Source organism: Plectropomus leopardus, chromosome 20 (assembly GCF_008729295.1).
Source record: "Plectropomus leopardus isolate mb chromosome 20, YSFRI_Pleo_2.0, whole genome shotgun sequence".
NCBI lineage: Eukaryota > Metazoa > Chordata > Actinopteri > Perciformes > Serranidae > Plectropomus > Plectropomus leopardus.
Window position 1 is genome coordinate 17839309 of NC_056482.1, and position 21917 is coordinate 17861225.

The 21917-nt window shown below is 36.9% G+C and overlaps 2 protein-coding genes across 2 annotated transcripts; one reads left to right on the forward strand and one right to left on the reverse strand.

The window, feature by feature from the left end:
* Positions 1–10652: 10652 nt before the first annotated feature.
* LOC121959658 (ubiquitin-conjugating enzyme E2 G1-like) lies at positions 10653–16544 on the forward strand. The gene is made up of 6 exons (XM_042509088.1): positions 10653–10855; positions 12117–12219; positions 12314–12411; positions 13396–13574; positions 14960–15070; positions 15208–16544. The coding sequence occupies exons 1-5, from the start codon at positions 10813–10815 to the stop codon at positions 15044–15046; spliced, it is 510 nt and encodes a 169-aa protein (XP_042365022.1). The 5' UTR covers positions 10653–10812; the 3' UTR covers positions 15047–15070; positions 15208–16544.
* arpc3 (actin related protein 2/3 complex, subunit 3) lies at positions 16032–20975 on the reverse strand. The gene is made up of 7 exons (XM_042509087.1): positions 20866–20975; positions 20398–20497; positions 19202–19278; positions 18785–18853; positions 18391–18517; positions 17746–17840; positions 16032–16955 (listed from the first exon to the last, which is right to left on the reverse strand). The coding sequence occupies exons 1-7, from the start codon at positions 20869–20871 to the stop codon at positions 16893–16895; spliced, it is 537 nt and encodes a 178-aa protein (XP_042365021.1). The 5' UTR covers positions 20872–20975; the 3' UTR covers positions 16032–16892.
* Between the last annotated feature and the right edge of the window lie 942 nt (positions 20976–21917).

Below are 21917 nucleotides of genomic sequence, written 5' to 3' on the forward strand. Positions count from 1 at the left end.
TTTGTTTGTTTGTTTGTTATCCCTATGTAATTCATAGCTAATCAATAGAAAGCAGGTTGAATTAAAATTTAAAAAAAAAAGAATCAATGGTCTTGTCTCTGAAAAATGCTTATCTGTGACCATTGGGGAATACATTGTACCCCTCTTTTATAATTATGCCCTAATACGAACAGACAGGGTTATATTGGAAATCAGCATGTGATGTGTTGTCTGTACAGTGACAAAATCAGATTTATTTACCAGCCGTTTATTAATCATTTTGACTGGCCTCCTAATTTCCGGGCTGAACTGCGGGACTCCACTGATGTTTGTGAGGGATGAGTGCATTTAAATCAAAGCAGGATGTAATCAGCCATGCAGGGTGTTGAGCTGTCCTTGGGGGATTTAATGCTCCATTATTTAAAATAGGGCGTATCAACGTGAAAATAAAACACACACTGGCAAGAGTTACACAGAGATGTCAAAAAAACGTGATTTCAGGAACTGACTGATTAGTTTATGTTTTCCCATTGCATTCTTGTTCTTTTTTTTATTTTGGAAATTGTCCTGTAATTGGAACTCAATAATCTTATCATGACACTTTTTATCATTTTTGTCTTTCAAAATGCACTATATTAATTCTTGTCATAGATGAATTTTTCAGAATTTACCCAGAAAACTGCACATTTTCAGAGTTTGAACCAAAAGAAAGGCATCATAAAGCCAGTCTAAAACTCTGCTGACTGTGTCCAATAAAATTGTTTTGTTCCCATTAGAGCTGCCATACGTATAATGAATAATTATTGTTTATTATTGTATCAGAACATAATGAGCCTGTAAGCCCTGCCCTATGGTGAATCATAGTAATGTCAACTCAAAATCTTTACAAAATAACAGGAGGGTCTATGGCAAAATCCATTGTTCAACTGTGAGGTAGCAGCTGCAGGTCCTCAGATGATCTACAAGGATGTTTGACAGGGAAAGTGATGTTTACTTTACAGGAATCACTCGTGGGTGCAGTATAGCTTGCTCTCTTGTGTATTTGTCTTGCAAGATTGTACAGAAAATTGCATGCTCCGCAACCTTCTCCGAATAGCAAAAAAAAAAAAAAAAAGATAAATAGGTAAACTGTCAAACAATTCAAATCAGCAAAGTTGCAGGTTGTAATCTTAAACTCATCCATATTTGAAGACAGAGAAGCTTTCTATTTAAAATGTGGGTCACACTGCCATCTATTGAAAGGTAAAGCAAACCTGCAGCACATAATGCTGAACTGGACCTTTTAGAAACAGGACACCTTTTGTAATGATAGTGAATGTATTTGTCTTTCTACTCCCCATCATCTTATGCATATTACAAAAACTCTGCATCGATGGCTACTTTCATTTCAAACCACAACAGATTTCTCGCCATGATTTATATTAATTTCCCTTTTTCTTTTGTAGCCAGAGTGGCAACTACAGATATTATTATAAAAGCATGGCAGTTAATCATATAAGACTGAATTTTGATAATTTCCCAATTTGTGTATTTGTCTATTTATTCTTGATGTCTGCCTGTTCCCAGACATGTTTATTTTCTTTGTTGGCAGATTCGTGGTGATGTGGCCTTAATGCAATTACCTATAATAAACACAAAAATGATTTTCACATTTACAGTGTCCAATTTCCCCATACAGAGGAAATGAAATTTCTTTAAAAAAGCCTGAAAACAGCTGTTTAACCAATTTGATGTTGTTGGAGACGTGTATTATCAGTATTTTATTTATTTATTTTATTTGTAGCTGTGTTAAAGTATATGTATATTAGCCTATATAGGACTTATAATATAATAACTCTTAGGTAAAAGAAGTAATGCTGGGAAATATGATATTATATAAAGATCACCTTTTGTGTCCGCATGATACGTGCAGGCGGTGTCACTTGAAAATGCAGCCGAACGGTACCTGTCGCATACACATTAAATACGGACAGGACGCATCAGGTTGAAATGCTGCTGGTAACGATGTAATATATGGAGTGCAAGGGTGCCTATAGGGTGGGGTGGTGGATGGATCCAGCAAACCCTGGACTTTCATCCTGGAGTCCAGCGTTAACTTCCTGTCTGAATGTTGTTGTTGCTGAATGTTTTTTTTCTGCATCTTACCATGTGCCTCCTTCCCCCAGTCGTAACCATCTGTGCCAGCATGTGCTTTTGTTGACAACCCAGCGTTGGTTGCCATGTGCTTGTGTTGCCAAAACATAAACAAGTGCAGTGTTGTCCCATCATGTGCTTGTGTTGACATCACGGTAGCAGCATCCTAGAATGTCAATAGCTGACACAGAACGATACCGAGAGCATAATATGTAGATGCGGAAGTCCACTGAAAAGCAGCAATATGTGAAGAATTGGGATGAGAACATGTTTTAAATACCGACCAAGCAGCAACCTCCGAGGTTATCAAATGTATGTGAAATGTTTAAAGTTCTAAATATGAATCATGTAAAGAGTGTGTAAAAATAACCAAAAAACTATGTGCCTTATGTTGCGATACAGTATGTAAAACTAGTATGGTAACTTTGAAATTTAAAAATATATAAATATGTGTATGTTCCTAAGTATGTGAGCAGGAATAACAATAATAATATACACGATTTATACAATATGTGTAACAAGTCTTAAATATGCATTCAAGAGACGAAAGAATATTGCATATTTGAGTATTGCTGTAGTTGAATTACTGCACCAATTATTGCACAGTTAAGACAGTGTATACAGAATTATTGTACCGTAAAAACCCTTTTGCACAGCTGAAGTATAATGAAGAAAATGTGGAATTTTAATTGCAGATGGGTGAATTAAGTTCAAGTGCCAGTCTATTGACTCAGAGTGCCAGAAACTGAGCCAATGGACTATCAAAAATCTCATTGTGTTACTATTTAATGAAAGCACCAATAGTCAACCCTGTAATATCAAGGTATTCTCAAACATTTTGTGGTATTTGATTTTCTCTATATCCCTCAGTCTTTGAAAGTAGGTCTCGTGTGGCCGTATTAGGAATGCAAGGATGACCATGAAAATAGGGTAGAAATACAGGCTTTTTGTCGAGAGCATATACACTATTTTTTCTGAAAATCACACTATAAAGCTCTGCCTTGACTGTTTTGCAACACTACATCTGTCAGTATAGAGAATAATGATGATTGATAGGCATATTGTATTGATTGTATTTTCTGTGGATAAAAGTTGAAGAAACAGTCTACCTCTGTGTCTCTCTCTGGTGCTGAAACATTCAACAGGATGCACTCGTTTCTACATTATGGAGAATTTTTCTGATATCCACCTTTCGGTGAGCCCAGTATGATGAAATCTGTTACATACAAGACATGAGCTTTTCATGTCCTCAGCAGAGTAAACAAAAGCAAAGGATAAACTTAGGTTAAAATAGAATTTTCTTACAACCGAGTGCTAAAATTACTAAATTACGTGTGAGAATGTGTTTCATAACCTCCCAACTTATAAAGTGGTTCAAATTCAGATAACCATAGTCAGAACATTTACATTCTAAACAGCGGTCATTCATTCAATAAATTCTGATCTATCTAACTAAATTTTGTGAATGATGATAAAGGAATTAGTCTACATAACACCCTTTTCAGCCTAAAAAGGCAGTTTTGTGTACTGAAACATACTTTTTCAATTTTGTTCTTACTAGCGGAGCAGAAGCAGTCAAGGCAGTAATTGGGACTCCTGAGCCTCGAAACAGCAGTACTTGTAGATGTACTTAATAACAAACACTGCTAGAGGAAAGGTGAAAGGGTCATGAAATCAATAGTTTTCTTCCTACTGGTGCTTGAATGTGCGCTGCAAATTTCACGGCAGTAGTTTTGACATATGTATGTCACTGACTAAGAAAACAGATGAGGATGAGCACACAATCTCCATACCTTGGAGATTTTAATCTATTAATTACATTATTTGGTTTTCCTAAATAACAGTGTGTACAAAGTTCAAAATCCCCATGTGACTGGGGGAAAAAACTCTCTTTTGCTTCCAGGCTGCAAATCGTTATGACCCTTTTTACAATTATCATAGTCTCAATCAAGAGAATCAGTAATTCCACCAGCTCCCAACATTTTGCTAATTGCTTTAGTGCCATGAGAATGACTTTATCCCACTTTGCTGTTTTACATTTTCACAAGAATAAGCTCATGTCCACGAATGTGAATCATCATTGAATTGAGAAAATTTACACTTACCCTCAATTGCATATTTACAAAGATGCAGTCTGTTTAACCAAAGGAATTACAAATTTGCTTAAAAAACCTATTATCAGTTGTGAAGCAATAACACCAAGATTTCACTGTACTTCAAAACAACAGTATCAGCAACATCTCCTTTATATAAAGCAATTCACAAGACCATAGGTGGATTATAAGACAATATGATAGACACATGCAAAGGGCCCCACCACTTCTCCTGCACAGTTCGACTTTGTGGTGGTTTTGTGTCTCTTTGTGGTTGTTTTGTGTCTGTTTGAGGTACATTGCTGTCTTTTTTGGTAGTTTTGTATCTCTTTGTTGTAATTTTATCTCGCCTTGGGGTTGTTTTTGTCTTTTTTTGTAGTCATTTGGGCCTCTTAAATGTAATTTTGTTTCTTATTACAGTAATTTTTTGTCACTTATTAGTCATGTTGCATCTCGTGTTTGTTTTCTTTATTTTTGTAGTTGTTTATGTCTGATGTAATTTTCTGTCTAATCTGTCTCATTTTTTTAGTCATTTGGTTCTGTATCTTTTTGTATTTGTTTTGGCTTTTTGCAGTAAGTTGGGGTATTTATTTGACCTTTTGTGTCACTTTATAGTTATTATCTGTCTCCTTGAGGTTGTTTTGGGTCACATTGTAGTTGTTTGGGCCTCTTTGAGGTAATTTTGTTTCTTACTGCGATCCTTTTGTATGGTTGGTCATTTTGTATGTTTTCCCCTTTCTTAGGTATTCTGTGTCCCTGCAGGTCCTTTGCTTCTCTTTGTGGTATTTTATTTATTTTTTGTGGTCAGTTTCAGTCTCTTCCTTGTCAATGCATTTATTTGAATGGCATTTTGCAAGTGAATGCCAGGGCTCCCCCTGACACTTTTGCCCCATGGCCTACTCACAGTAGATCTGTTCAGTAATCTAACCAAGCACAAGACAAGTATTATTGACAACAGTGACACTGTCAACTCATATAGGCAGAACATTTTCCAAAAAATACTAGTTTTGTTTAGGCATGAACAAACTTCAAGAGACGAGACTTCGGGCTAGTTTCTTAAAGTCCATGTGGACAGGCTTTGTTCATTAACATTTCTGCAGTTCACTCGAAAAGAAGTTAAAAACAAAGGCACACAGGGTCACATTCACAGGTGAGACCATAGCTTGTGCACAACCTTGGGAATCCAGTTTAGCTCTGATCATATTTTCATGTTGAAGAGCACTTGAATCAGCAAGTGCTGCTCCTCCTGGACTATTTTTATAAAAAGCATTGCCTAAGGCACACGCTTGTGTTTGCCTTAAATCTCTTTCAACATCCAAAGATACAGTGTCTGTTATCCACTGAGTTCAGAGACCCAAGGTCTCCATGAACATCAGACAAACTCTTATGTTTATACAAGGAGGGTGAAAAGAAAACACAGACAGTAAAGGTCTGGGACCATAAAGAGGGTAAGTTGCTTATGTGATATGTTTTCCGATGTTTGAAAATCATTTGTATTTTAAGATAGTGATAGATGGTCTTTGGTGTTCAGTTGTCTGGTTGCGCCTAGCTCTGACAAGAAATGTCTTCAACAAAGCTGAAACACATAAATATTTCAGTTTATTTCTCAGACCCAATCATAGACTTCCACTTGATCTTTTTTCTCATCATATATATATATGATATCCAGGCTTACAGGTACAATTCAATTACAAGTAGAGTGCACTTTTTAATCCAGGAGTCTAATCTTCAGTTTCATAGTAAGTGTAGTAGGCAAGACATGTAGGTCAGCAACTTAGTCACTTTTTCACTTTAAAGAGTATCAATAGCATACTCCAATGTGGTTTCGACCTCAGAACGACAATGAGACAGCTCTAATCAATGCAACAAATTACCTGCTATTAGCCACTGACCAGGGCTCTGTGTCTTTCCCCCTGTGGTTTCACTGCAGTCTTTGATAATATGCACAAAGGAAAATGCATGCAGTATATTTTTTAACAACAATGTGCTACATCACCACCTAATGATACAGTATTTAATTGCATCATTACCCTATCCAAATGAGACTGGTATATATACAGTATAGCTTCTGTCATATGCAAGGGTTTTTGTCAGTTCCATCCATCCATCCATCCATTTTGCATCTCTTTGTAGTTGTTTTGCATTGTTTTGTGGTTTTTGTCTCTTGGTAGTCATTTTGTATCTTCTTTGAGGTAATTTTTTGGTCATTTTGTGTTGCTTTGTAGTTAGTTTCTGTCTCCTTGTGGATTTTTGTTGGTCTACATGTGGTTGTTTTGTGTCTTGATGCTTCTCCTTGTGGGTGATATGTGTCTTGAGGTAATTTTGTGTTGCTATATGGTTGTTTTATGTCACCTTGTGTTTGTTCTGCAGTTGTTTGGGTCTCTGTAAGGGCAATTTTGTGTCTTCTTGCAAAAACATTGTGTCTTTGAGGTAATTTTGCGTCTGTTTTGGTTGTTTCGTATCACTTTGTAGTCATTTTGTAGCCTTTTAGTGTGTCCCTGTGGTTGTTTATGCTGTGCTGTATCACAGCATAATGATACAGTAATAAACAGCATCAATACCTAATCCAAATGAGACTGGTATAAGTATAGCTTTTGTCATGTGCGAGGGGTGGTCATTTTGTATCTCCTTGGAGGAAGTTTTGTGTCTTATTGCAGTAATTTTGTGCCTAGGTAATGTAATCTTGTGTCATTTTTGGTCATTTTGGGTTGTGTTGTAGGATTTGGGGATGTTTCTGTCTACTTGTGGTTGTTTTGGGTCTTTTTTGGTTATTTTGTGTTGCTTTGTAGTGATTTTGTATCTGCTTGTGGTTGTTCTGTAGTTGTTTTTGTTGGTCTCTGTAAAGGTAATTTTGTGTCTTCTTGCAGTAATTTTGTGTCTTTTTTGGATGTTTTTTGTTACTTTGTAGTCATTTTTTAGCCCTTTTGTTGTCCCCCTATGGTCCACTGGTCAATAACCACATTTCCCAAAAGCCCAATTACATTCTGTTATAAAATCGATGTTGCCACACTGAGGAGACATTTCTGGTGCGTTTGTCTATCTTTGTTGCTTCTTTGTCAAAGATAAATTTGTTGAAAGGGACTTTTTAATCTGTACTTTGCTTATCGCACCATCTGACAATTTGTAAAAGCTTTGGTTCTGTTTACATTCTACAGATAGAGGCAAATAAATTCTGGAAGCCCAAACACGCCCAAACCATGAGGAGAAAATTCCTAGCCAACAAGTATCAGTTTCTGTGTATGCTTCTTTATTTATCAAATAGAAGAATTTATACACCTACCCTTGTCCTCTTTCAAATATTTGGAGTTTCTGCAGTCTTCGGGGATGCAGGATGATGTGGGAGATGTGGCAAGGATCATATGCAAAAAGCTTTTTGAAAAATGTTGGGGTAACAGCGGGAGCTGCGAGTGTGCATGAAAATACCACCCTCAGCACCAAGTACAAACTCCTCCTGATACATATTTGATCAACAAACTGTCTTTTCTTTGCATTTATCATGGGTGCCAGTGGGCAAAAAACAAACAAGTCAGTAAAAGACCCGAGGTGACTGGAGTGATGGTTGAAGCAACAGAGAAGTTCCTGGTGGGGTCAGAGGTTGTCGTAGAGGAGTTAAACAAATAGCCTATATCATAGGGATGCCAATGAGTTTGAGACAGTGAAATACTAATATATAATACCCATAATGGGCAAGAAAGGGAAAGATTTGTTAATATTCTTGAGAATTCTTTCACTGCTGTTGCACCATGTTATGGAGGAAGGACACAACTATCCAGCAGAATAAGAGGTTAAGATCAGTAGCCTGAAAACGATAATTAAATCTGCTAAATTAGAGTGTTAGAGGGTGTAAAACATGACTAATGAAAGCATGATTGGTCAAAAATGGGCATTAGAGTACAAATGTGAGAAGATGGAGACACTATTACCACATGTAAATCAGAGTTGGGTCAATACTGTGGAAGTGAGGAGGATTAAAATTCTAAAGAAACCCAATGTTAACTGATAAACTAGGGAAAATGTATTTTTTTCTGAATGAACTGAACAGGTCAATACAACGCTGAATCATTTGAAAGAACAGTGTGTATGATTAAGGGGGATTTAGTGGCATCTAGCAGTGAGGACTGCAAATTGCAACCATGTGCTGAGCATGATGTCCCAGTTAGAATTTCTTCAGCGCTCCATGTTCAAGACCGTAGACTATATAAATGAAGATGGACGATGCATCTCCACTAACTTCCACTGTACAAAAAACGAAAATATTTCAGTTACGGCTGCTGACATCTTGCACTGGTGACAGCATTTGGAGCCTGTGCAGTAACCATCTCTGCAGTATCGAGTTCCCACTGTCCGACCAATCATGAGCAGTGCCATTGATCGCAGGCACACTGTTTGGCGCACACAGCTGTCAATCATGATGTCAAATTTCCATTTTATAGCATCAAATTAGTTATTAAAAGCAAACTTGTCAGAAAACTGAACACACAAGAGCTAACTTAAATGACAGAAACCATCTTTGGGAAGAGTTTACTGGGTGTTCTATGAGTTTTACTTTGGCCCATGTCTGTCTTGTCGTCTATTTTTATATATAGTTTATGTTCAAGACATTTTTACTGTGAGCCAAATTATCTTCTTTCTCTCCAGAACAAACAGACCTTATGTTAAAACAAGTAAAATTACTGAATATTTGGTGTGCTCATCGTTGCTTTCTTTTTTTGTTCGAGACTCCAGGTTTTTCTGAGTTAACAAAAATGTGACAATTTAGATTTTCAGGTAATTAAACACTAAAGAAAAAATACTTATATTATATTATTACTATATCATGTTCTGTTTATGCCAGTATATCCCTTAAATCCTACACACAGGACCTTTAAGTAAAGAGTGACCTATACAACGGGATGTTTGAGGGACTAGATAAAGTAAATGTCAAGGCAAAGGGCCTGCAGCTTTTCCTTTTTAAACCCAGGAAAGGATTCAACATATTCAGGTTCACGCAGGCTAATACAGTTGGCAAATGTAATGCTGAAGATCATAGAGAGGGAAGTAAATGTTTACAAGCTGGAGCAGCTAAGTTGGTTCAGACAGACTGCATTTCGTTTAATCTCTACCAGTATGTGTTCAAACATGCAGGAGACTGTAAAAGCTAAAAGGAGAGAGATGTGAGCACTTAAAACACCTTTTAAACATTTCATATTTGAAATATTATGAAGCTGTAGAGTATGTGAGGCATCAAAATGTTGAATACTAGCCTTATGTTTAAGGCTGAGCACAGCAAGAGGGCAAGAGAAGGAGTTTGGGTTGACTGAGGTGATCAAAGGTCACACAGCCTGCAGGTCCTGCACTACAAATCCTGAAATAAATCTAGCTTTGCTGGAAAGGATAAGGAAGGAAGATTGCGAAAGTCAAGCAAAAAGCCTACAGGAGAAGTGAGTGTCAAACCTGCAGATTTATTTATTTATTTATTAGGTACAAATGATTATTAGGAAAGGCTGCTGCCAAAGGATTTGTCACTTTTCATCACAGTAAAACAAGTAACACCACAACAGGTATTTTCTTCAGCCAATGCTCTGACAGCCGTGCCAGGGGGATGATCTTTGGTTGAGCCTAGGAAAATGTCTAGGGGCAAGTTCTTTTTGTTTTAAGTTTTTTGTTTGTTTGGTTTTATACTAATTTCCAGTTAATTTTCTTGTACTTTTTTTTCTCACCAGTCTCTTGCTAATTTTTGGTTAATTTCTTCTTTCATAGCTCATTGCCTTCCTTCCGTGTTGTTGAATATAATCAAGCCAATTTGCTCAGTTTTCAAAATGAAAATGGCATTACATTTGGTGAAGAGTACATCACGACTTCTTCAGGACTAAAAACTCAAAGTTGAGGACTTTGGACTTGCCATAGGATTTGTTAGTGTTGACTTGGGACTTGAATTGAAAATTGAGTGCACAGACTTGAGACTAACTTGTGACTTGTAAAACAATAACTTGGTCTCACTTCTGTCGGGAACAAAAACCGCAGTGGGGAAATACTGAATTATTTGATCGTAGTTTTGTGTTTTATCCTTATTTTCTACTGAGGTCTACACCTCGGAGTACAAACAGATAACGTGTAGTATTGATTGAAAACTGCAAGGGGCAGTATTGTAATAATGGAGGCATAGCCAGCCTGCTGCAAAGATACACAAAGAAGAAAAGTTTAAATTTTTTGTTTTATGCCCTGGATTTAGCCTTACAGGCAAAATTTCCTAGCTGTGTGAACATTACATACCAGCTCTTTTGCCAAAATTAACAGCACTGCATCTCAAACATGCTCTAAACTTTTATATTAACTTTATATTAACAGAGACACAACTTTATATTAACTTGGGTAAAGTACAAAGTCTGGAAAAAAGCTTTGCCTGACAGTTTTCACGGAGGGAAACAACATCCGCACTCTATTCTGTCACCATTTTTTCCCTGTTTTTTGACTCATGTTTTTGCGCTTGTCAGAGAGAGAGACCGAGGAGAAAACGTGGACGGTGTACTTTATCTTCTGTTAAATCAATGTTTGATTTAACAGTGTCGGTAATTTGACAGATATTGATACTAATACCAGAGTTTAAAAAGACAACGTTAGCTATAAAATGACGGAACGGTCCTCATTGTTACTACGTAAACAATTAGCAGGTAAGTTGGCTAACTGTTGCTACCATGGTTTATTTTACTCTAATGTTGCACTAAGTTATCACATTGAGCGCCTCAGTTGGTTTTTCTATTGTCTGTTGTTTAATTTGGATAGCTTTGCTACGTTTTACGTACATATACAGCTAGTAACATGCACGTGTACAGACAGTACCGCACAGCTGGTGTAGAGGATATGACTAATTGTGGTTGTTGCTCAATATCCACTGAAACAATCAACACACGGGCCAAAACATGCTTTACTGTGACATCAATACATAAGTTAATTCATTAATTAAATGTCATGTAATTAATATCAGTGGTGGATAAAGTACCTTAAAGCCATAAATAAGTAAAAGTACAGATTTCTCACCAGAAAATGTCCTTGGTAGAGGGTTAAGTCGCCTGTTAGAATAATAACTTTATTCATATAGCACCTTTAAAAAAGAGTTTACCAAGTGATTTGACAAACAAAGTAAAACTGAGGCCCCAGACCCCAGAGACAATAAAATAATTGAAGTTAGTCAATAATGCTAGACCAGAGGCAGAATTAAACAGGACAATGGAAACTTGTCAGAAAAATACAGTAACAAAGTAAAGGCAGTAGACCCTGATCATTAATAGCAATTGTGATATTTAAGCAGGATCAAGACGAAATTAAAAGATAAATTAGAGTATAAAATTATTAGACATACTGAACAACAAATTAAAAAACACATTTTTAGTCAGCATCACATAAAAATGCTATTAATAAAAAGAAATCAAGCATTCTCAGAATTATAAAGTTTATGTCTCCTCCATACTCCATACACCACCTTAAAAATGGAGCCTACATTAAGAAAGCTTGAAGAAAAACTTTTTTTATTTTTACAATTTAAAGGATTTAAATAATAAAATCCAGTTTTCATTCCTTCCCTCCCATTCCTTTATTCATCCATTCATCCCCACCCTCCATTTCGCCTTTCCTTTTCTATTTTGTAATCAGTAACTAAAATGCATGGGCAAATGTAGTGAATTAGAAGTATTTATTTAATTTAGGAAATGTAGTGGAGTTAAAATTAAAGTTGAGAGAAATATAAAAACTAAAGTAAAGTACAGATAGTGCAAATGTAAAATTGTAAATATTTGATTTGGGTTGTGTGGGTGTATGCATTTAGTGTTATTATTTTGCTACATAACACCACAGGTTATTATACTTTGTTTGACAAAAACCTGATGTAAGACAGCTTGTTAAGGTACCTAAGACTAATTGCATCTTAAATTTCAGAGCTCAACAAGAACCCAGTGGAAGGCTTTTCTGCAGGTCTTGTAGACGATGATGACATCTATCAGTGGGAAGTGGTCGTCATTGGGCCTCAGGACACATTATTGTGAGTGAAATAATTTGCCATTCAGTTACTTAGCTGCATATTCACCCATAGTCCTTTGTGTACATCTTAACCCCATCTTCTTTGTCATTTGTAGTGAAGGAGGTTGCTTCAAAGCCATTTTAACCTTCCCCCGTGACTATCCTCTGAAGCCTCCCAAGATGAAGTTTATCACAGAAATCTGGCATCCAAATGGTAAGAACTGACTTGTGCAGGTCACTGTATCTATGAGTGATATGTATCAAAGTAAGTATTCAAATCAGTGCAGACACTGTCAAACCTAATGTTAGATTAGCCTATGTAAGTACTGCTGTGAAGTGCTGAAAATGGCAAAACAATCACTTAGATGTTGATTTTCCATTGCAAAAAAAGGTTAACGTTATTTCAAAATATATGAAATCAGCTTCTGTTAATTGCGGTTTGGGGGAAAAAGTCGATACAGCATAGTATCTTCATATTTTTTGTGTGGCAATATTGTACTGATACACTGATGCGAAGTATTGATTTGATGTTATAAATATGAAATACCACAAATATAACACTTGATAGCCTACAAGAATAATATAATCAGTTCAGTCCACTAGATACTTTTCTGCTGTAATAAAAATGATAAAAGTGAGATGAAGAGACTGAAAAATGTCGTCTTATTCGATAATCCCCATGTTAACAAAGTTCTTCTTTGGGGACTTACTGTGCGGTTGAAAAAAAAGGTAATAAATCACGATATGTTGTGATATATTTTGTGGCAATACTCTGCATACAGCAGCACATTTAAAATCGCAGTACTTTTTTATGGTGACTTAGGTATCATGGTAATACTGTATTAGTAGGTCTCTGGTGATTCCCACTACTACTTGTACTTGCTAATCAATACCTTTAATCATGAATAGGTGAATAGATTTTTTTGCCTTTTTTGGGGACTAGATTGGAGAGTAGTCCCATATTTCTCTATTGGCATATTAATATACTTAAACAGCAGTGACTAGTTGCTGTGAGTTGCTGTTCACAGCTTCAGTTCTATGGCAGGGTCAAGTCCCTTGTAAAGATTTTTAGAGGTTTTTTTTAACTGGCTTCATGATTCAATTCCTTTTTTAAAGGGCAGAGCTACAGTGTAGTATCTGATCTCCTGCTTTAGTACAAACATGTCACTAATCTCTGTGTATTCTTGTTTTCTGCCAGTGGCAAAAAATGGGGACGTCTGCATCTCTATCCTACATGAACCTGGCGAGGACAAGTATGGCTATGAGAAGCCTGAGGAGCGCTGGCTGCCAATCCATACAGTGGAGACCATCATGCTCAGCGTTATCTCCATGTTGGCAGACCCCAATGGAGACTCTCCTGCCAACGTTGATGCAGCTGTAAGTGCCCACTGTCTCTCATAAGCACGCTCTCAAGCTATGGTTAGTCTGCAGACTCTTGAAACAGTGATATGTACCATAGCCAGAGTTAATTTGAACCTGAGAATTTGGATAAATACACACACAGACTCAATATTTAGTTTGTCATTCAATTGTGTACTCATGAAAAAAAAGAAATGCTGTTTCTCTCAGCCCACAGTGATGCAAGAAGCAAGCATAAGAATGTATATTTTAAAAGATCCCTAAAAATGTATAAATACAGATGAAAAAAGAAGCTGCACAGTGCATTAAAGTGCATTCATTCAAACCAGGCAAGCCATGTAAAACTGCATGTGTGTGTGTGTGTTTAGAAAATTATCTAAAACCTGATTAATGGTAGGGTGCTACACTTTACTTTTGATGAGTGTCCTTAGACAGAAATGACAAATTTTCATGACGTGCACCCGGAGAATTTTGTTATTTCGTGAACAAAGTAATAATTTGTTACATGGTGTGTTTGGCAGTAGTTTTCAGTCAAGAAGCAGCCATTGGTTAGCAGTAGCTCCTGCAGAGTTGAGAGGAAAGCAGCTGGTCAAACTGCCTTCACCAGGCTGACAAAGAACAGACATTTACCGAACAAAAATAGTTTTCATCTAACTGGAAGAAATCAAGTGTGTGTATTTACTAATTAATTGATTTCATTTCCCAGTCCACCATAGTGAGTGAGAGGAATTGTGGCTCACAGTCTCACAGTCACACTCTCTCTGGTTACCATGGAGACAACTTAAAACCTTTTGCTGAAGCACAAATTGAAAATGACACACGGCTGTTTAATTTCCGTTGAGCAACACTAATTAAAAGTGTCCGGCGCCCTACCATTACTCAGGCTTAAGGGTTCGAAAAACCTGAAATGACTGTTAAAAGTCGCAACAATTTGGTCACTCTTTTCTGACAAAAATCCAAACAAGTGGGCAGAGTGACGTGGGTCTCTGTGGGGGGCAAATCACAGCCTGTCAAGGCTGAATTGAGTCTTGGTTGAGTTAAAATGCTTTTGCTGTTTATTAAAGAGGGGCTGCCAGGAGAGGGAGAAAGGCAAATACAGTTATCCTGGGAGTTTTTTGTGAACAATTATGTGGCCAAGATGTAGCTAGAAACAAAGACCAAGAAAGTAAACGTTGCCATAATTATAATAATAATGCTATTGTTATAACTTAATTTATATGGCACCTTACAAAACAAAGTTAAGCTGTAGGAACCCACTTGTCCTGCGACCAGAGGGGTTAATCAGAACTATTTCTAATTTAGCATCATTCAGCTGCAGAAAATATCTGAACAATGTCCACAGAAGCAGCGGTCTGTACGCAACAAGATTGCTGATGTTTTTTTTAATATGTTTTATCCTGCAGAAAGAGTGGCGGGAGGATCCTAAAGGAGTTTTTAAGAAGAAAGTGGCACGTTGTGTGCGGAGGAGTCAAGAGATGGCTTATGACTAAGGCCTTACTCCAGTCACCAACAGAGTAAGTACTATCAGGATAAGTACTGCTACTCATCTAGGTGATCTCTTTCCTTGTCAAATAAAACCAATATGGAGCTGAAGGTTTTCACAGCATTGATTTATGAAGAAAACCAAACCGAAATGTTCATTTTGTTTCAGATTGGAACTGCACAGGGGATTTGACAACTGGTTACACTTAAGTCGGCAACATGACCACGGGGCACAACTTTGTCAGCATCAACTAGTTACCGAAACGGGAAAAAAAAACTCACAGGAAAATAAGTTTTAAACTCATAGTTCTCTACTAATCTGTGACTTGCAGTTTTAGGGTCGATATTTATAAATTTTGCTGAATGATTGTAGCATTTATTCCGCCACAAGTTTGTTTTCCATTTTCCACCATCAGTTGCACAAGACACAATTTGTGGTGAAGCATCAGCATTTCGCTTACAGGAAGATAAATAATTAAACCAAATACTTTCTCTGTTATGTACATCTGATTTTCAAAGAAATCATCCCCTTTGATAAATGCACCATGTTGTTAAAGTTAGTTTACTTTATATTTACCTATTTATTCAGAGTGAGATTGCTTTAAAATGCGAATCGTCTGTTATGGAGGTTTTTGTTTATTATCAACCTGCCACACTGAGCCATCCAGTTTACAGTTAATTCATTAATTATGCAGTTTTTCAGTCATTAAAGAGATGAAAGTACAGACACTGGCTCTTCCTTTCGCTGCACACCCTAAGTGTGCTGCAGAGAAAGGGGTCCTTCTCTCCTTGAGGGGCGAACTTCTTATCACCCAGCTCTGCCTTAACTTTGACTGCCAGCGAAGAAAACTTATCTCTAAAAAAGGACTGCATCTGGATGCTTCTTTTGAATCCAGAAAAAAAACTATTGTGGGCAAACCAAAGAGAATACACCAATAAATATATATTTTAATTAACATGCTACATTTTTTTACTTGTAAATATAAACTGTCGGAAAATGTTGCATATGTACAGGGAAAATGCATTGGCCTTGCCTGTGGGTGAGGCGGTGTGTTGATATTGTACAGTAGCGCTTCAATTAGGCCTTTTTCACAGACAACAGTTGAACATGTCACTGAAGGGAAAGCAGAGGTGTAAATGATCAAATGAATGATGATGACTGAATTCCACTGAGCTGCTCCTGTTTCAGGGTCCTGGTATTATGCATGCAGTGTCGCTGTCATGCTTTACAGGGAAACTTGAAAACAACAGAGCCATTGCTAATGTTATTAGTAACACCTTTGCTTTTTCTATTATGACAAGTCAAAATATCTGCTGTGCTAAAGCTACCACAAAATGATCTGCCGATCACGTGACTCTCTTTAGCTAAACGGTAATTGTAGCAATTTTAATGCTTAGTTGTGGGAGTAATTTTAGTATGTATGCAGTGGCACCCACTTTGTAAGTCAATGAATTTTACATTGTGAAAACAAGTAATAAACCTCATCATGGACATGTTTGAGAGATTGATGAAATGTTTCTACACTTTGACTGTAGACTTTGTCTTAATCTTAAATTAACAGATTTGTCTGCAAGTAATCTCAACTCACTGAATATGTGCTGTGTTTTTAGTGTGATGTGCAATAAGAACAAGAGTACAAAGTTATTTTCCAATCTCCATAATTGTTTATTGAATTAAGCACCAGCTCAATTTGGTCAACATCCAGACAAGTGAAGACATATCCTTGAACTCAAAGAGTATAAAAATCATCTTAGCAACACTGAAGCAAGCCCCCCCCCACCCCCTACCCAAAAGAAAAAGTCATCCGCCCATCCATCTTGCAGGTATAGAATAGAAACTGAATCCTGAGTCGTTTACTGTCCAGGAGCTGACAGACTTTTGTTCATGAACTGCCTTTTGACGAAGCAAACCCACCACTGAAAAAAAACCAAAAAAACAACTTACATCAGGACAAGTGTATGAAGTTTCGGCAATCAAACTACCTGACACACGAGTTAAAAAAAATAACTGGGCTAACCCCAATTCACTGGTCACAAAACAACAGGATATATTTCCTCTATTTATCAGTCTTTATTGTTTTGGTAAGAGCTGCCAAGTGTTGAAGATATTGGTTGTAGAGATGTCTTCCTTCTCTCCAGTATAACGGGACTAGACAGCACTCGGCTTGTGGTGCTCAGAGCGCAAAAAAAAAAAAACATTTTAAAAACTCAACAGCAATGTCTGTTTCCAGAAATCATGACCCGGTTACTCAAGATAATACACAGACTTTGTTGTGAGCAATTTCATGTTCTTTCCACCGAATTACACCCGCAGACCATGTGCATCTACTCATGAACGAGAAGATTTTGAGAGCACGAGTAGTAAACATTAATGGCGTCCTGCTCGGCTAAGCTGTAATGTTAGCTAGCTCAGGTGAGCTAGCAGTAGATGCCCACTTCCTTCTGCACAGTGATGTGGTTGCCATGTGTAGTTTGGTAGAAAGAAAATAGTTCCCACATAAAACTGCTCACCACAAGATCTGAATGCAGACATCTCGACAGCTGATATCCTGATACCCTGCAGCTCACACCAAAACAGTCTAGACTGACAGTGCCCATGTACTGATGTTAACCTTTCAGAAACAACTATAGTTCAGTTTTCCATAATGCCCTCTCAGGTAACTGTGCATGTAAAGCTGTAGTGTAATATTGAAGATGTTGCACTCACCTTGCTGGGTTTGTCTGTTTGGGGGTCAAACACGCGATCACATAGCCTCAAGCCGGTCTCCTGGCGGATCTGCTGCAGGTATGCCCTCATAGTTTCTGGAAAAGGTTGCAGAGCAGGTTTTATCATCCCCATTACACCATCTAACCATTACTATGGAGAAAAGTCACACCATAGCATAATATTTATTTTATGACTGTTACATCCAGACTGGATCTAACAGATTAACCTTAGGCACTAATTAGACTGATGACTTCTCACCTTTAATGTTTTTTTATTTTTACTGAAAAAATAAGCCAATTTTAGCATTCAGGTGCAACAGGGGGAAACATTTCCAATTGCAAAACAAACTCAGATGTTGTGTTAATTCATTAAAATTAACAACTCGACAAACTACATACTTCTTGGGATGTTTTAACATCCAGGCCTACTGTTTAAAAACAAGGTTTAGGGACACCACAGGAGTGTGACACAGCACTTTTAACCTCAGATCCTTTAAGCTAGTGGGGCTCTGGTCAGCATAGCTATTTTGAGATTGATATTACTTTAGGCTGGGAATTAAATGGAATATGAGAAGGGTACAAGGAAACTGGCTCTAATTTCAAGACAAAGTAAATGAGAGACAGAGTTGACGGTGCTGGTTCTTACCTTCCTCTTGCTTGTTGGAAGGTTTAATATACATAGCATTGAGAGGGAAGCCAGGGTCTCCAGGAATGGGGAAGTTAGTGATGCCCAGAGTGTACATCTCCTTCTCTCCCTGGCCCCTGGAGCTGCACTGTAAAGAATAACCACACACACACCAGTGCAAAGGCTTAGGTCACCTGTTTTAGTAACACCCATTCAACTTGGCATTAGCTAGCTTCACATTCTTTAACCCATTTAACTACTCCCTAAAAACCATCTGGTGAGCTGCTGTGGGTCCTTAGCCTTTGATTGAGAACCCTGACTTCAGCTCAAGTTACTTTTTGCTACTCATATTATGATTTGCATTAAGGCAGTGTGAAGTGCAGACCATCCACAAAAGTAAACACTCAAAGTTTACCTTCTGTAGCCTCTTCAGGCATTCAGAAATGTACAGTGTGACATAGATCAGCGTCCTGTCCGCCTCGTTCTGAAAGAAACGCAACACACAAAAATAGATGTTAGAAGCTGAAATACCTGAAATTAGACTGAAAAAAAAGCATTTGTCTAAAGTATACATGTTCCAGCCAGGTCTGGGCAGTTAATAGCTAAATCCTGAGCAAATATGCATCGCTGAGGGGAATGGGAGGAAGCAAGCTGGGGCATGTGGAAGAACGCAGCTGCTTTTTGACAGGGTGAGAGAGATGGGGAAGAGAAAACATACAAGGACACTGGTGAGGTACATATTTGTCCCTCAGCCACATATCTTTATCAATAAATTCTACAGGGTGGAGGAACAAATGCAGGGTGTTAATACAAATGACAGTTAATTTCTTACCTTGATTTCATAGTTCTTGAAGAAAACATTGGCCTTGAAGTAGTAGATAGCCTCATCGATGATGTCTGACTCAATACCTGGAAAGGATAACAGGGTTTTTATAAATAAAACACTCTAAATTCAATGCAGGGGCTGCAACTAAGTCTTATTTTCATTGTTGATTAATCTTTTGATTATTTTCTTGATTAACAGATTAGTTGTTAGGGCTATAAAATGTCAGAAAATACTGTCGATCTGTGTTTCCTAAATACCAAGATGACATACTCAGATATCTTGTTTTGTCCACAACCCAAGTATTTTCAGTTTACTGTAATAAAGGAGTAAATACCAGAAATATTCACATTTAAGAAGCTGTAATGACTGTTACTTTTTTTCTACTAACACTATTTACTTTACTTATTTACTATTTATTTTAACAATTAAAATTAAAATTACACCATTTATCATAGCCAGAAACTGTAAAAACATGGAATTATTTATTTAAGGTGGAGGGAGGGTCATGCATGCAGAGAAACATATTTGAGGCTTTGGGGACGGTTAAAATAAAACAATGCAAAACAAAAACTAAGTCACATTAAAGTCAATTCCCTCCTCTGATAAATAAAGAACAGTCCCTACCTGTTGTCAAATACAGAGACCAATTTCCTGTTTTGGTCACTGCATATGTTTTGTTATGTGGTAAAGCCCTACTTTTGATTCATGATACATTTGTGTAAACACAAGCTGCTCAGAAACTATGGCAAAATAATAAAGTTATAACAACCTTTTTTTAATAACCTGAAAGCATATTTTGGCACTCGTCGTTATGGTGAAAATTTATCAAATGACCCCACTGTGACTACTGGATCAAATCTTCTATTTTGTGAATTATGAGTAGCTCTTTACAATACTTAAAAACTTAAAAATATTACAAAATATGAAAGGGTCACAATAACAAACAGGACAGATAGCCTTTTTCAGGGGCGTCAAAAGACATTTAAGAAGAAGTTGAAGTTAAGGATGCACTCTTCAGGCCATATATGGAAGTAAAGCTAATGCATGTATCAGGAACTGAGCTACGTGTCATCACCACACGGTCACAAAACTAACTCAAGCACAGAGAAAACACACCGAAAGCCTAACATAACGTTTGTTTTTAGTGATAAAGGAAGGCTGGCTCCACTTTTTTAATGATTCAAACGTCCATACAGCCTTACCGTCTCCTCTGGCTGGTCCCTTGAACTGGGTTTTGAGGGGAAGCAAAGCCATATTCCCCACCAGCCTAGTGTCAGGGCTCATCAGGTTTGAGTGATACGCCTTAAAAAAGGGAGAGAGAGAAATAAAGTTGCTGTCACATACATTTACCAGGTAAGTTAGCTGTCAGATTAGTGACATCTCTGCTACCGTCACCTTTGTCGTAGCAGATGCAATCATTATACCACGTAAATTATTTTAACAGATACTAAACTAATAAGAATTTGCAGAAAAGTTACAATGGCGAAATCTTGATTTCTGACATTGAAAACGTCACTAAATTGTGAGCAAATGCTAACATAGCTAACCAACTATGCTAACGCTAACTCGGAGGCCGTTGTGTCGCCCAGCTCAGTTTCTATGCAGGTTTTTAGCTCTAAACCGCATTATAAAAGCTTCAGCTGGTAAATAATGTTATAGGATTTACTCACCGGCATGTTGAGTGATAAATATCAGAGCAACTGCTCGGCAAGAGAAAAATACCAGCACCGCAATCCCAGCTTCCGCTTGTCCCACCCTATAGCTTTACAGGAAGTGGCCGCGTGTCATGTAGCGTACCGTCCACGGGGAGGCGCGAGCACACCGCTTTTATTTATTTATTATTTATTTATTCATGTTTAATGATTTCTATTTGGAACTTTTGACACACAGTGTGACAAGAATCACATCGTGAAAAAACGTCATTCACATACAAAGACAGTACTGGAAAAAAAAAATAAACTGAGAAACAATACCAAACAGAAAAAGACAACCAAAACGAAGAAATCATACATAAAGATATGTATGATTTGAAGACAGTGCACACAGTAATAAGTTTGATAGCTTTTTTTGTTATTGTTGGGGGGGTTATTAGTAAATTTTCATATGTGAATCTGAAATTTAGCAAGAAGTAAAAGTATTTTTAAGAAAAAATGCAATATATCATCATGTATATCAATATGTTTTTCACAAAGGAAGTCAAGTTATATGTTTTGTTATATTTCTGTTGTAATGCTAGTAAAATGTTAGTTTACATATACCAGTTAATATTACTGCAAGTGCTAGTATTACTTCCACAGATTTATTCTAGATATTACCATTAAAATAACATAACTTAATAACATATAATAACAGTGAATATTCAACTTTTTTATTTCATAAAAAATGTATCTTAGCATTACTACCTTTACCATAAAAGGACAATTTAATCATTTGTTTGAGCGTGGCTTTAAACAGTAAAAAAAAAAAAAAAAAAAAAAAAAATCTGCATATTTATTTTGAATAAGATTAAATGTATCACTGAACAACAATGGATGATCAGGTTTTTTTCCTTGCAAATAGTGCATTTTTTTTTACATTATCTAAGCTTCATTACCATTGTCATAAAAGGCCAAATCAAGCATTTGGTGGAGCATGTTTTTTTTTTTTAAATTAAATATTTGACTCTAATTACATTTTTATTTATTTTTGTATAATGGTTCACTAATCTGTTCAGTAAGACCCC

Coding starts and splice junctions, on each gene's coding strand:
- LOC121959658 (XM_042509088.1), top strand. CDS start 10,813: ATGACGGAACGGTCCTCATTGTTACTACGTAAACAATTAGCAG. Junction 10,856..12,116: donor ACTACGTAAACAATTAGCAG/GTAAGTTGGCTA, acceptor CTTAAATTTCAG/AGCTCAACAAGAACCCAGTG. Junction 12,220..12,313: donor GGGCCTCAGGACACATTATT/GTGAGTGAAATA, acceptor TGTCATTTGTAG/TGAAGGAGGTTGCTTCAAAG.
- arpc3 (XM_042509087.1), bottom strand. Junction 18,854..19,201: donor TCAAGAACTATGAAATCAAG/GTAAGAAATTAA, acceptor CGTTTCTTTCAG/AACGAGGCGGACAGGACGCT. Junction 17,841..18,390: donor TTCCAACAAGCAAGAGGAAG/GTAAGAACCAGC, acceptor AACCTTTTCCAG/AAACTATGAGGGCATACCTG.